This window comes from Phalacrocorax aristotelis, chromosome 12 (assembly GCF_949628215.1).
Source record: "Phalacrocorax aristotelis chromosome 12, bGulAri2.1, whole genome shotgun sequence".
Taxonomy (NCBI): Eukaryota; Metazoa; Chordata; class Aves; order Suliformes; family Phalacrocoracidae; genus Phalacrocorax; species Phalacrocorax aristotelis.
Window position 1 is genome coordinate 20,030,927 of NC_134287.1, and position 16,062 is coordinate 20,046,988.

The 16,062-nt window shown below is 40.8% G+C and overlaps 1 protein-coding gene across 2 annotated transcripts in view; it reads right to left on the reverse strand.

Annotated features, from left to right (window-relative positions):
- Positions 1 to 16,062, reverse strand: part of ADAM12 (ADAM metallopeptidase domain 12) — a 190,411-nt gene that overhangs the window by 10,537 nt on the left and 163,812 nt on the right. For both annotated transcript variants that reach the window (XM_075107644.1, XM_075107645.1), the window contains exons 15-18: positions 8,734 to 8,842; positions 8,429 to 8,627; positions 5,883 to 5,960; positions 3,073 to 3,181 (exon numbers count right to left, since the gene is read on the reverse strand). In XM_075107644.1, coding sequence (XP_074963745.1) covers positions 3,073 to 3,181; positions 5,883 to 5,960; positions 8,429 to 8,627; positions 8,734 to 8,842 — 495 coding nt within the window. The remainder of the gene's footprint in view (positions 1 to 3,072; positions 3,182 to 5,882; positions 5,961 to 8,428; positions 8,628 to 8,733; positions 8,843 to 16,062) is intronic.

Below are 16,062 nucleotides of genomic sequence, written 5' to 3' on the forward strand. Positions count from 1 at the left end.
TTCAGTTAATTTTTATCAAGAGCCATCTTTGCTGAAATGTGTTGTGTGGGTGGAGCAGGACATTGCTGCCTGGCCCGGGTTTCTCACGGCAGTGCAGGTGAAGTGAATAAAGTATGAATTAAAGGCTAATAAACTCTTTCTTTCTTCTAGCCTGACGCTTGAATTTTGCTCTGTTTTAAAGTTATTTAACACGGGGGGAAAACTGGTGAAAATATAACGTTGTAGGTCTCTTCCAGATGAACTTTTCTATTCTATTCGAGTCAGATATCTGGGTCCGAACATGAACAGCTCCACGAACTCTCTCTGTACCTATGTTCAGGTCCTGCTTAGGCTGTCACCTGCAAATGGAGCCACGAGGTGTATGGGCTGTTGGCCTCATCCAGACACCCAGAGGGCGATGGCTGTAACAGTGCTGACCACCACCTTCTTCATGGGCTACCTGCTGCCGGAAGGGAGGGAGACAGAGGCCGAGTGGGGGAGAAAAGGGGCAGAAATGCCTAGACCACGGTTTGGTAAAGTGCAAGATTTTAAACATTCTGTCCCTCAAACCTAAGCAGTATCCCTAGCTCCTTTATAGCCAGATTTTAAGGGTTTCGTTGTGCTTTAACACTGGGCAAACAGTCTGAAATCTGGACTGCTGTGGTCCAGCCCAGATGGCTGTCAAGTCAAATCTGGAGGCGAGCGAGGAGCTGAAGGAAAGCCTTCAGCAGCGGCATTGTGTGCTCTCAGAGGGATGCTCTGCTTAGCGAGGGGCTGCAGCCTTCTGTACTTGTTCCAGTTTTCAGAGTGCTTTAAGCTGCTTTAAGCACCTTGCTGGGACCTAAGCGAGGTGAACCCTGACTAGATGACTTGCAGCTGAAAGAAAGCCTTATTTTTCGGAAGAGGTAAGCAGCAGCTTTGATCATTACGGATATGTGATATGAGCATTGCCTGGAGGAGAGGATGTTGTGATTCTTCAGGACTGCTGACCTAAAAAATGCATGCTCCCACAGTAGGAGAAATGTCATTAATCTTTGCTCTGGTAACCGATCATCACTGTCTCAGTCTTCTCCTGACTGATTTTGAGCCAGCTGGCTCTCATCTACTGGCCTAAGCTCACTCGGATGCTGGTGAACACAGTCGGCAACACTGAACAAACTACACGTGGGCCTTGATGGGGCACGGAGGGCTTTGCTTTTTACCTTATAGCACTGTGGAAGACTAAATCCCCCACCATTGCTAAAAGATTGATAAAATTAATAAGCTAAGATTATGCAATTTAAATTAATTAACTTCTCTACCTAAGAATTAAATATTAAAGGCTTCTTTGTAAGAAAAATGTAGTGTCGAACACATACATTTATTCTAAGTCAGCTGGGTAAAGTCAGTTACTAAATACTAATGAGGCCATGTGCCTTGTTTGACTAAGATGAAAGTATTTTATTATGCTAATCCTTCTGTAATTTGATTTAGAGATGTGCAAACTCCTCGGATCATAATCCAAACCACCCTATCAAGTGTTCTTATTTAAATCCAAGTGTCAGCAATAGAAAATTAGTTCCTCTAGCAATTTCCGTATTTGTTTATTCCCAGTATTATTGAATCACTGTCTTTTGAGAAAAATGGTGAAACTACCACACTATATTAAACTATTGTTAAAACAATTTGCTGTTAAATTGAAGAATTAGCTTCCACAACACAAAATGCAAGAATTATCAAAGGTGTCCTGCATTTGTCTTCTCCAGTTAGTGCTGGCTGTGCAGCACGGTATTAATATATTTTATAGCTCCCTCGGTACTTAGCTTTCAGGTAAGCTGAAAAAAGACTGTGATGCTTTAGAGCAAATCTTAAAAGAAAACATTTAACACACAAGTAATCACACTTGTTCAGTGCCTGAGCGCATTTTCATTGCTATCTTACCGACTGGTAGGTACTTTAAAAAAATAAAAGATCTTTCAACAGTGAAATCATAATGTGAAGCTTTGTCATGGAAATGACCGTAGTGTCATAAATCCAGTATTACAATTCATAGCAGGATCTGGCATGTAGAGAATACAATCCATTTTGGTTTTGAATAGCATTATTCATAGGAAAACATGCAGATCATTTTGCAGCGAGTTTTCATTTACATATGTATATGTGAGTAGACTGCTTGTCCTGTCCCTTGCTCAGACCTAACTCAGAAACATCTCTGTGGAAATCACTAATGTTACAGTACTCTGGAGAAAAAATGGCACGTGATGATCACCAAATCCTATAAAATTCATAACGTGTAGAAATAACTGCTTCTGAGGTTGGCCAAAGGTGAACTAAGATACTATAGCCAATGTTCTGCAGACTGAACAAGGGGGAATTGAAATACAAATTATAGACAATGTGCATCTCCTATGACTATCATACGTGAGGGTAACTTCTGGTAAATGTGTGGAAGTTATCTGTAAAATGTAGCTTCTGTTTGGTCTGATCAGAAATCTGCTCTTTTCCACAATACAGAAGATCCTCCTTGGAAGCACAATAGCAAATAAATTTTGGATTATGCACTAATTTTGCATTTATAATCATTGCAATATCCACTCTTCATTAGGCACATAACGACAGAAGCAGGTTATGTGTACAATAATGTGTTCTATCCTGATGCACTCAGTGGAGAACACTGGAGCTTGCCATATCTCAAGGTGAATCCAAGAGTACTGCAACGTTCGTCTACCATGGCAACAGGATTAGCTCAAGTGTGGGAGTTAGCTCCTCATCCTCGGCTTAAATCAATGCTATTTCCTACTTATTGCAGTCAGCTGCTAAACACGACCATGCATCTTGAAGAAAAAAGAAAAAGCAAAAAGAAAGGCAAAAATAAAGGCATAGAAAGGACCCACCAGGACCACCGTGCCTTTAGTTATACAAGAAAATTGATGTACTCAGCTAGCCTTGGTTTTGCTTCCCTAAATTTTCAAATTATTGCCAATGTGTTTGGATTAAGCTGTTTGATTTACTGACTTATTTCCCGGTCTCATAAGGTCATTGCTTACAAGACGACACTTTGTATTTCCACTCTTTATCACGGCAACAAGAAGTAAAGCAGGAATTACTACTAACCGGCTTGCCTAATTGGCCCGCTGTCCATGCTGCCACCAAACCCTGGCTTGTCACAGTAGGGAGGGGCCCAGTCGGCCTCGCAGTGACAGTTCTTTTTATTGTTGCAGACCTGCAAAACAAGACAAATGACCTAACGTGAAAAAGATTCCCCTATACATCCGGGACCAGCAGTGGCTGATAAGGCCTCCTAATCAGATGGCGAGACATCTGAAAGAAATAAAACTTATAGAAGGAAAGGGATGTACTGGTATCCACCTACTGGCACAGCTAAGATGGCGTAGAGCAACTCTGAGTGCAAGACACCACAGAGCAACAGGGATCCTAAAAAAAGCATTATTTATTTGGCAGGTAATCGTTTGAGTTGCACCAGCTGACAGCTTCAATAATGTAAGGATAATCACACAACTCTTAAGTCTTATTCTCTCTTTGCCTCCAGCAACAACATTATCTGCTTTCTAACTTCTGTTCCTTCTGCCTTCACAGGAACAGGAGTCTCTCTACGCTGTTAAGGCTGTAAAGCTTTGTCAGCCCACTTGAACACTCCTATCCATCAAGGGCTTGCACTAGCCTGCATACTGATTTTTCCGCTGCTCAGATCCCCCAGCTCTAAGATGAAGCAGTTGCTGGAAGAGCAAGTGAAACTGGAATCAGGGATGGGTAAACCCTCCCTTTGATTTCACACCTGTACTGTCTATAAAGATACGGTCCTCAGTGGTCTGGTGGTTTTAATCCGAGTTAAGGAACAACTAGCAAGACCTGATTTACCAAATGCTCCCTGCAGTACAAGAGAGCTCCAAAGTCACAGACTCACAGGATGGCGGGGGTTGGAAGGGGCCTCTGGAGCTCATCCCGTCCCACCCTTGCGTGAGCAGGCACCCCCAGGGCAGGGGCACAGGGCCGCGTCCAGGCGGGGTGTGAATGTCTCCAGGGAAGGGACCCCACAGCCTCTCTGGGCAGCCTGTGCCCCTGCTCTGGCACCCGCACAGGGAAGGGGTTTGTCCTCCTGTTCGGGGGAACTTCCCGTGTTCCAGCTTGTGCCCGTTGCCCCTTGGCCTGTCGCTGGGCACCACTGAAAAGAGCCCAGCCCCATCCTCCTCACACCCAACCTTTAGATATTTATAAGCATCGATGAGATCCCCCCTCAGTCTTCTCTTCTCCAATCTGAACCAACCCAGGTCTCTCAGCCTTTCCTCACAAGGGAGATGCTCCAGCCCCCGGAGCATCATCGTAGCTCTCTGCTGGGCTCTCTCCAGCAGTTCCCGGTCCTTCTTGAACTGGGGAGCCCAGAACTGGACGCAGCACTCCAGATGTGGCCTCACTGGGGCAGAGCAGAGGGGGAGGAGAACCTCCCTCGCCCTGCTGGCCACAAGTCCCTTATTAACATCAGCCTGTTCCCACTGCACAGAGCAGAAGGAGCCGGTAGACTCGTGGCTTTTTTCTCAGGAGGTCCCAGAGTCCCAAACACCCATCAAAAGAAGGGCTGCTTTTTATTTCCTTTTGCTACCACCCGAGTAGTGGCTATGCGACTAATACAGAGGCCAAAGCTCCATGCTGTATTGACAGCATACGTGAACTGAACAGGCCAAAAGTTCGTTGCACAGGGCAGAGATGGCAAGGTCACATGTAGCTGCTCAAACTGATTTTTAAGTAATTGTCTGGGCTTAGGGCTGGATGTCAGTATGGTCCTAAATCCTGTGCTAACACTGATCTACCACCACCGCAGAGAAACCACACAGCAGATTAATAAATGGGTTTCTCGGTAAGACACTAGGTAGTTCACAGGAGTTTGCAAATATGTATTTTTCTGGCAAGGTCAGCTGGCAGACTTTCTGAAAGACTATACTGGCTGTGTCTGCAGAGTATTAAAATATCATTCACATAACCTAGACTGTGGTCATGTAAAATGCAAAGAAACCCAAAAGATTTATTTTTCAAAGACAGCAAGGTAATTAAAAATATCAGTTGTTAAGCACTATTTTTTAAATTAAAGTGCTACAGGAGTTCCAGTCCACAATTGCACGAGGTTATTTTTTGCTACTGAGGCTATTCCCCATCGTACAGACATAAAGATGCCAGTCTAAGCCGGCACTCGTTCCAGCGCAGTAACGTGCAGCACCATCAACACTGCACAGTTTTTCAAATGCAGGATGATAAAATAAGTTAAAGCAAATTAAAATCTCTTCTCAGGAGAGGACAGAGAATTTCCTGCGGGTCTTCCAATGTTGTTGCCACAGCTTTTCACAGAAACAAACAGATCATCGGCAAATCAGGGCATTGCTTGACATAATTAACATTTTCATAATATAAACTAGGTTTCAAAACATTATGATATTATTAACTGATATCATCCACTTTTTCATCCTCCACCACTTTCATACCATGAAACTCATCAATATGGTTTTACTTTAATACTTTTGACAATGTTTTTCCGTTTGACTCTCAATTCAAATGCGTATTTTAACTGCTCTGTATCCACATAGAACCTGTATTTTTTTAAATGTTAATGGGAATTCTTCAGGAAAGAACGTTAGACTTCAAACTGCTTTGAAGATGACAAAATTCCTTTTTACCCAGCCTGTTAATTAAGAACAAGATAATTACTACTTGATAAATATTTCTTTGTTAAATAAAAATAATTTAATCTCTTGCAGTTCATATATGGGACGCTGGAAATGGAAATAGCTAATAAAAAAGTACTGCAGTGTCTTTGACACGTATTACAATCACAGACCCAAATCTATTACATAAAGTGATTTCTTGTCCAGAGTTTATTGACTGATTGGAAAAAAAAGCGTTCCTATAACGCTTACTCCACGTCCATGGCACTTCATCGCACATTTATGTACACCAAAAACACTTGTATTCTGGCACCGGCGATTAAGGCAAATCTGCAAAACAAGAGAAAAGGAGTTTTAATAGGGACAGAACGGCTGGTGCTCACAAGGCACCGCATCCCTCTCTGTACGTCTGCTCATCCATCTGTGGTTCTTTAGCAGCTAAAGATTTCCCAGTGCACGTGCTGAGGTGACCAGGCTACACCGACAAAAAGACAAGGACCCCAGAATTAGGTGTTGTTGCCTTCTTATGCCTTTGTAAGTCTTTTAGGTCCAGATCTGTGGAAGCTGTGTTCAGCTCTCGGTTGGCATCCTGGCCAACACTGAATTGCAGACATAGCTCATATTTGGTCGATATGCTGAGCTTGTGTAAATAAACACTCACAGTTTCACTGAAGTGGAACTAGTGGTGAGCCGCTGGGGTTTGGGTTTTTTTTTAAGCCAATTAAAAACCCCAGTAATCTGCATTTTTTCAGGACTAGGAATGCATTGAGCAGGATTCTTCCAGGTACCTCATCTGGCTGCATTTTTCATGTCTCCACAGCAGCAGATGATTCCTCAAGGAAAGGTTCAGGTCCCCTCGTGGTGTCAATTAGCATAGTTCTGTTTACGTCAGTCGTGCAATACGTTTTCATGTTAGTACAGAACTTGGACCCAGGACAGCCTGAATATTTAACTGAGGTCATTAATATATTTGGGCTCATCATTGTTCTGCAGCAAAACTGAGACTTTTCTAAGAGTTTTCCCAAGCTAAACAATTTTTTTGGTGTCAAATATTAACCAACTCTATTTAAAGTGTAATAATAATAATCTTACAGGAAAAGGAACTAAACAAATGGCATATGCAAAATAATAAAATTCAAACATTTTGTTTTCCAGTTATTATGGGTAAAGTTTAATCTGCCAATATAGCTGAAAACTGAGGTAAAGCAAGACTAGTACCATTGAATAACACCATCAAACAATCAAATGACTGATGAAGATGTCGGTAAGGAGAAGTTATTCCACTCAAAACTGAAAAAAGAAGAAATTAGGACTGGAATAACTGTTACTGTGCTACATTGACCAAAAAGAAAAAAAAGTAGAAAAAAAAATCACTGCACAATTTTGGTCATGTTTAACTGCAGTTCAGTTCAGTAGTACTAAAAGTCAGTCACAATAATTAGCATTAAGCAAGGAATAGTGTTGAAGGAGACGACAGGGGTGCTTAATCAGGGCACTTATCCCCTCGGGAGAAGGAAAAATGGAAAGGAAATTAGAGTGAATTGGCATCAACATGCACGCATGTAGAGAATATGGTCTGATTACAGCAGTATTCACAATTCAAATATTCATAGTGCAGTAGCGCACAGAATTTTGATCACATTAAAATGGCTGCATTTCAAATTGTGTAGCTTCAGCTTAGAGAACTCAAGAATATTTAAATTCATATTCTTAATCCATAATACAAATGCACTAATGTCCTCAAAGTAAAACATACAATTTCGTAAGTATTAGCCTGTGTATTCTATAGTATGCATGTGTATGATTAGATAGATTAGAAAAATTAAATACTCATTAGTAAAACATAATGGGGTGCTTTCCCAGCATTGAAATTTCTTTGAAAAGGCATTTTAGAACAGATTGACTTAGAAATGTTGTAAGGGTTGTTTTCCTGTAATAGAACTGTAGTTTCACTAGGGATGTATTTTAAACCTGTTCCCAATGCAATTTGATAATCCAATGTAATTCAGAAGTATTCAGAAATTCAGAGGCTTACTTGAATTTACCAGAAATTATCAAAGCACTTTCTTTTGTTTTTCTTTTTGCAAGTAATCCACCGAGGGTACAGAAACCTTCTTCATTTCAGTAGTTCTTGGACTCTTTTCCATTCCTGCCCCCCTGTAAACTCATGGCTGTCTCTCATCTTTCTCTGTTCCTTTTCTCACAGAAGAAAAACTAAGAATAAAACAGCCATATGAAATTTGGACTACATTCACATCCAATAATTCACAAAGTACAAAAATCAGTTTTGGCGCCTGAACGTCAATAGGTTTATATTTTTCTAATAGTGCATAGGGAGCGAGCTTTTCCTGCAGGAAAAATAAAAGCAGGGGGAACCATAATCAGCAGATAGAATACATTTTGAAACCTAAAGCAAAGTTAATGGCAATTTTGCAATGCTACAGGCACTGGGAAAGTGAATACATTGAACTCTTCAGAAGCTCATTAACTATCCTGTAAGGTGTTTTGCTGTACTTACTTTGCAGAAAACCTCTAGCCTACATGGACAGATACTTGGGACTGTCCTCAGAAAATCAGTTATAAACTTCAGCGACTTGCATTGCATCTGCAAATCTGCAATCCAGAACAGTGGCCAAAAGAAGGAAGGAGTAAAAATCTGATTCAGTGTGAGCCTGAGAAACAATTCTTTTGTGGGGGGCGGAAAAAACATCCCAAAGCAAAAACCAGTTTAGTACAAAGTACTCTGCAGCACGAGGGTAGTGACCTTCTCCGTGTTTGGGAGTATTTCAGAACCTTACTTTTCCGTCTTCACACTTGGTTCCTGACAGCACAAGACCAGGATCGGGCATATCGTCACCCAAATACACGTGGGTACCACGACACAGAATCTTGCCACCTTCCTGAAGTGGGATATTCGTTTCTATGGAAACAGCATTGGTACCAATTACAGGTCGATTTGCTCCCCCTTGACACTGAATTTTTCCACATTTAGCATCTCTGAAGGAAATAAACAAAACCAAAATTAATTAAATAATTTTAAATATTATAAGCCCTCTCCCACCACCCTTGTATCTGTTCCTGTGTTTGTAGGGACAGACCCTACCTGGGTTCACATTTCGCAAAGGAGCTCTTGGAGTCTTTGCCACAGTTGCCGTAAGGATCACCTGCAGAATTGACTCTCTCGAAGCAGATCCCAGGAGCAGGTTTCGCACCTGAAACAAAACCTAATCAGAACTTTCATTTCATACAAGGTGTTTTTAATAATTTTCTTTGAGCTCCACTGAAGCTTTAGGGGAAGGTGAGATGTGATCTGCATAATGATGAAGCACAACAAAACAGTCGTGCTGGATCAGCATGCTAATTGAAGAGCCTAAATGTGGGGGGTTTCCACTGTTTTTTGTCTCTCTTGGCAATGCTGAGCAATAGACAATGCAGAACACATTATCTTTCAGAATTTCTCTAGATGATATCCCTCTTGTGAATCCTCCTAGGACACAAAAACTTTTAGCAAATGCCAAATCAGGTTTGGTGAAGAAAGACAAAGGCCAGCTGGTAAGCTAACTCCCTTCTTTTTACAGGAGCCCACATGATTCTAGGGAAAGCCCAAGAGCTGAAGCCAAAGAAAATACTTTTCAAGAAAGGCCTTTTAAAGTGCAATTCAGAACAACAAGAAACCAGAAAAAACCCAGTTGCAAACTAGAGTGCTATGTGACTGTAAAAACACGAACACGTGACGTGGCGAAGAGAATATGCTGCCGTTACCTCAAGCTAATATATGGGGGAGATGAGAACCCATCCTCACCTTAATCCTCAGCAACCTTACTCCTGAGAAGAAAGACTGACTTGAAAGAAGGGTCATTTCTACCATGGTGGTAGGGGTAGGAATCTGGGAGGACAGGCAGCATCTGGTTCTTATCCACCATAGCCTTTTATGATGGAGACATGTCCTAACAGCAAAGGAACTTCCCTAATAGTAGTAGTACTGGAAACGTTTCTGCAGACAGATTACTCATCCCTACCTTTTAGAAGTTAAAAGGTACTGTTAGAACATCTATTCTAATGTCTTATACAGACAGTCTCCTGTCCATTTTTTCCCAGATTATGACCAAGTATTGAATTTCTTCTAGGGGAAGTTACATGCATTCGTCTGAAATGTCTAGGAGATGGAGGATCTACTTCCCTAGCTTGACTGTTGCAATGATTAATTAGTCCATGTATTGGAATGTAATCCCTTTGTTCTAATGTGAAGTGTGGCTTGTATTTCCAGCTAATAATTGCTGCTCTTTGGAAGATTAAGAGGCCCCTTGCTAGGGCCCTTTACTACCCCGTATTTTCTTTCCATGAAGATAATTAATAGCGCAATCAAGTAATTGCCAACATTTCAACTACTCCAATAGACAGCCTTGCTTTAGGAGATGAGGCCGTAAGGAAATACACTGACTAAAGCTCTTAACAGGTATCTGCTAGACACATTTTTGTACTTTTGATAGATCAGCCAAACTAAAACAAAAAGAACCTGCAACAAATGATGAGATAGCCTGAAGGCTGAGAATATACCATTTCTACAGTGTTCCTTGACCTTTAACAGAGACAGAACATCTGAGTTAATATTACATTTTTTCAAGTGTTTTGAGCCACTTCCAAGTGTGTATGCCTCTAACTGTGGGTAAAACGTATTGTTTATTTAAACCATCCTAAAGATTCCTTCAAAGAGGAAGAAGGTTTAATAAAACAAAAGGGGCTCAAATTCCTGGAGAAGAAAATACAAGTATGATTGTAAAAATTCCACTTAGTGAGGATCTTTCCACTAATAACTCAAAGATTAAAGCCTCAATTAATTATCTGCATTTCACAGTCAGGAGCTTGACTAATACTCTATACTGCTGAACAGCAATCTAACACTATTAAGCACAAAATATTGAAACTTAATATAAAGAGGCTTAAGATGGCACCCTCTTTTCCTTCTAACATTTTTACATACTGAAACTGGAAAACTCAGAAAGAAAGGCACAGAAGGAATAGAATATGAGTTGCTGGTTCCCTGGAGAGCAGGACAAGAGCTTGCAATTCTTTGGAAGATTACGATCAAGCTTGCTGAGTTCAGAATATTTCTCAAATCTGGAACTATTAAAAGGGACTCACACAGGATTCTTTCACTTCTTTTCATTAAACCACAAGCAATAATCAAAAAAATCAATGAAAGCTTCCAGACAAGGCACTGTGCAAAAAGCAAAAGTAAAATTTCCATTTTCAGCATGTAGATTCCCCCTCATCTTTCCTGGGCAGGCACATTAACTATTCAGGTTGACACAAACATTAACATGTGCAAATACTATGCCAGCTTTAGAAGGGAAGGGGAGGGAAGGAAAACTGCTACAAGCAAGAGGCCAAGTAAAACTGCTTTTTTCCCCACATCTGTGAAGGCCAACTTGCTCAGATCTACCTCGCCAAAAGAATTTAAGCCCCCCCAACCCATCTACCACAATCATACGCAATTGCTATGGGTCTCGTTTTTTCTTGGCCGGGAGCCTTGTGCCCCTAGTTCAGCCAACGGCACATCATTGCAGTGACAGGAGGCTTCCTTGGAGACGTGTCAGCAGCAGCCCAGAGCACAGACACACTTTCCCCAGGGTGGTGTGTGGCTCCAAAAGCTGCCAAAAGCAAAATGAATGCTCATGTCCTGTGCTTTGACTGTAAGTGACCTAATGAATACTTATTAAAAAATCGGTGTTAAAGGGAGAAAGGGTGCTCTGAAATACGAAGGCATTTTAAGGTATTTATCTTCCTCTTTCACCTGGTGGAACTTTTTTTGTTTAGTTGGGTTTTTTTTGAATGTAGAAGTCAAGTGTGTTACACATGATGGAAAGCAGCCTGCAGGAAGAAGAACACATCTGCAGCATCCTTGCAGGGCTCAGACAGTGAGATTTAACTCCAACCAATAATACTTGACAAGAAAACAGATCTCATGGAGTACAAAAAAATGCTCCCCTGCCAGGCTCAGAGCAGTCTGTGTATGAAAACACCTGGTACCCAATGATCATCTGCAGCTTGGAAACCAAAATCTAGCTTCAATTTCTATCTTTGGTATCAAACCAAAGCACGTTGTTGTTTGGGATTCAGATGGCTGTTCCCTCTCCTGACCGGTTTCTCACAATATTTGGACTTTTTCATAGATTAAAACATATCAGAGTATAAGAAGCTGAACAGATGGAGCTACCAAGTTAAAAGGAGGTTTTCAGAGGATGCCTAAGGAAAAGAATTGTAATGTTGTGTTTCTGCAGGAAACCCATTTATCATGATTGGACCATATAAACTGAAGCAGAAAGTCTTGCCTTTCTCTATTTTGCTACCTCTACAGGCAAAGGCAAAACGATTTGTGAAAGATTTGCACTGGTTACTAAGTGCTTTGAGCTGGATGAGCAGAGCTTATTTCACTTTGCTATTCATAATTATAGTATCATGACCCTGTAAATAAGGTCCTGTCAGCCTTTCCAAGCCAGTCCCTTACTCAAGGGATTAAATCAGCCATTTGAGTCTGCAGAAGGTCAAAGCTCGCCACTGCAGTTGTCAGCCAGGAGACTTTTTATTTTTTTCCTCCAAACGTGTATATTGATGAGCCCATTTCTTCCCTATATGGTTGCAAAAAAAAAAAAAAAAAAAAAAGAGCTGCTCTATGCTTTGGAAGTGATACAGAAACGCTGTGTCATTTCAAATCAGTGCAAGACCTGCTGCAATGAGAGAATATCGTCACGGTCTCCCAAAAGAGAAGAAAGAAATTTCTGACCATGGTGCTGATTCCAAGAACAGAGAAACCCCCGTTACCCGGCTGACAGTGGAAAAGAAAGGTATTTCAGTTCGGTTCCCAAAATTGCCTGAAGACTTATTTTAAAAAGAATTATACAGTGTTTATGGGTGTGGAGGCGAAAAAAAACCAATCTCCAAGTAACAGACTGGAGTTCTGTTGCTCAGGCCGTGCCAGCTATCACCACGAACAACTGTATAAATAAATATAAGCACAAAAATACAGTTCGCTGCTACGTGATTTGCACCTGGATTTTATATCTCATTAAGTTTGTCTTACTGCACTGGTGATGCAAAGCAAACTTTCCACAAGCTCCCCTTGGCCTCTCTCTTCATCTTGGTAATCCCTGCTGTAAGTCTGTGCAAGAGTGAGATGGGGTTGAGCTGTTATTTTTTGCATTTGAGGAGTATGAGAATATGGCTTAATGCCTTTCACATCTCCAAAACAAAAGGCCTGGATATAAATATGTGATGATCAAAACAGTTTGATTTTACTGAATTCAAACCTTTACTGTGCTTGGATAAATTAAAATTTTTGCAAAAACCAGTTACTGATGGTTTGGTCAGCCATTAGACGTGAAGCCCACCTATTTTGCCTATAGGGTTGTACCTGGAAAACACTGCAAAGCTCTTACACCTGTGACAGGCCTTTGTAACAAATACTGACATGAAATCAAGGTTGTTCCTGCCTAAACAATTGGCCATGTCTATGCAAGAAATTTAATTATGTTCTAATTTTTAAGTCATTGCATCCCATTGGCTCCCCAAAAACATTGCTCTTTTACTTCTCAGGCAAAAGCAGGAAAACAAACTCACAAATAGCTCCTTTCCTTCCCTAAAGAATCATTTTCTTGTCAATGTAGAAAAAGCCATGGGTCTAAAGCTGAGAATAATCTATTTCTTGGTAATTAATAATTTCTCTCTCTTAAGTAGCTTTATCTACGTATCTGGTTGCTCTCAGAAAATGCCAGTGGAGTACCAGGCGTGACACAGATGCATTTCTATCACTGCATCTTTCAGTCACACTACGGTCAATAGGTCTGGTCAGTGCGATTTGGTATTTTTGAATATGAAACTGAAAAGGTCACAAGCAATTCATACATGTTGCTCCTTAAGGAGAAAAATGACATGAATTAAGGTGAGAGAGAGAGAGTAGAGAAATTTGTGTGTTCTGGGAATGAACTTCATCTTTAAGAGGAATTTATGGCTGTTTTCAGAGACTGTTCCCAGGTGCCTCTCCCCTCTTTCACACCAAGCTTTCCACGCTACTGCAGATAGGGAGTAGCAAAACATATTCCTCTATTTGATTTGAATTTATCTGTTGAAAGTAACAAAAATATCCCAAGAAAATGCCAGTAGTTCTTTCTGGAAAAAGGTTGCTATTGCTCAGCCTAAAGTAAACAAGCTCCGACGATGCTCATAATTTCTTTTAGCTAGATCTAAAAATAGGACGATTGATGTTTATCATTAGGCTACTGGACAGCTGTGACCTGATGAATAAAGAAAGATATACAAAAGAAGACACTGATAAGGAATTCAATATACGGAATATTATTTAAAGAAAAGTCATTGTATTTTTTTTCTGCATGGCTTTCTCCTACTGGGAAGAAGGAAAAAGGAATTAATATAAATGAATTATGATCTGTTTTCTTTTTACAGTATAGAATGAGTTTTTTTAGAAACCACACAACTACTCCTTCACTCCACTCCAACACATGCAGTTGTTAAAACCAATTTTAATCAATTGCAACAGTCTGGTAAAAGGTTCAAGTGTTTCTTTTTGAGACGATGTCCAGAGCCAACATCTTAGAATGTCAAGTCTCTCTTTCTGCTGCAAGCAAGGCTGGAAGGGAAGTTTTTTTATCTGTCCCATGATATTTTTCCAACTCTGTGGCCCGCCTAGACCTCTTCCTGTTCCACCCGGTATCTGCCAGCTCATACTCCAGCCAGATGTGGTGGGTATTCACATCCCTAGTCTTTAAATCCAGAACATAGGCCTTGGTTTTTGCCCATACTGTATTTGCTAAAGTGCTTGAAGGTTTATTTTACTGGCACTATTTCTAATTTATACTTCCACAATGTGATCAGAATCAAGCCTTGAAGTTCACGTTTGGTAATGGCTCATCTTCCCTTTCAAAATCTTTATCCTTGGGTATTCCCAAGACAAATAAGGGCATTCCAGTTAAAGTCTGTTTGACCTCTGTTCTTAACAAAGTCATCTTTTTCATAAGCAGAGCCCCATAGCCTTGACCACAAGAGACTCCATGCACAGCGGTGCCCATATTGGATATTCTTCCAAGAAGGAAGAAAAGACAGAATTAGGGGAGCCCGGGGGGTTTGGAGGACATGCTGCGTTAGGAAACAGACCTGGCAAGGGAGCTACAGCAATTCAGCTCCCTGACCTTTAGCTGAATTTTTCTCAGCGACTGAAATTATTAACAGTCCTAGAGAGTAACTTTCCATGGCATGGGAAACTGGTTCATAAGGAGATTTTGCTTCATACAAGCGAAAATATATCCGGGGGATTAAAAATCCCAGTATGACTAAGACTGGAGGCTATAATTGTACATGCCTATATGAGCTCATATTAACTCCATGATGCGAGTGGGATTCAGAGTATATCAGCTGCATGGTTTGTTCCACATGGGGAGTGTAATTTTGAACTGGAACTTCTCTAACGTGTTGTTATACCCACATGACCAAACTAACCTATCTGCGTCAGTGTCATGGTTTCTTCAGATCTCTTTAAAACAAAAATTTTGAACAGCCCAAGTCCCCGTGAAGATAGCAGATAAATTCTTCAATAGGCTTCTGATGACAGTTTTGACCAAGGGAAACATCTGTGTGTCATTATCCTGATACATAAGTTTTGAAACAGAGTTCAAGACAGAGAGATACTGCATTGAAAGAGGCTAAGGGAGTGGAGAATGTTAGTTTAAAAGAAATAATTAAATCTAGAGTTCAAAGTGTTTTTTCCCATGTGAGAGAGGGGGCAAGTGAGATGATGAAGGTGACGTGACTTGTCCTCAGGAACACTGGAGGCAATAGCAAAATGCTGAGTTAATACTTGTATTTCAGTGGAAGGGCCACAGGACATAACAAAAAGCTGAACAGCTTTCCTGGGATATCATCTGTTTAGGATAACCCAAGAACTAAAGCTATTAGATTTTTTGCAAAAAGTAAGTAAATTCCCATGGGAGAGTAAAATCTTCTGCTTCAGTGCATGCTCTGCCAAGAGTACTGTCAGGAGGCAGGTTTTCAGGGTAACACCAATTAATAAAACACACACAATGATACAAAAATCTTATGTTAATGCCAAATATTGAACTCCATTTTGGGATGTAGACAATCACGTATGTTTTACAGATGAGCAATTTAGAGCACAGAAGGAAGCTTACATACCAGTCTGAAAAGGGATGCGAATTCAGCCTGTCAAGAGCGTTCAGCACTTTGTAGGATGACATAAGGCCATATCAAGTCAGTATTAAATGATTTGTCTAAGTTCACAGAGCCATTTGCAGCAGTACTGCAGAATGAACCTGGCTACTGTTGCTCTCTACCTCCTGCTGCAAGAAATGAACACGACTGCAAATCAAGGATAAAAGGAATCACAAAATGATTCCCTCATTAT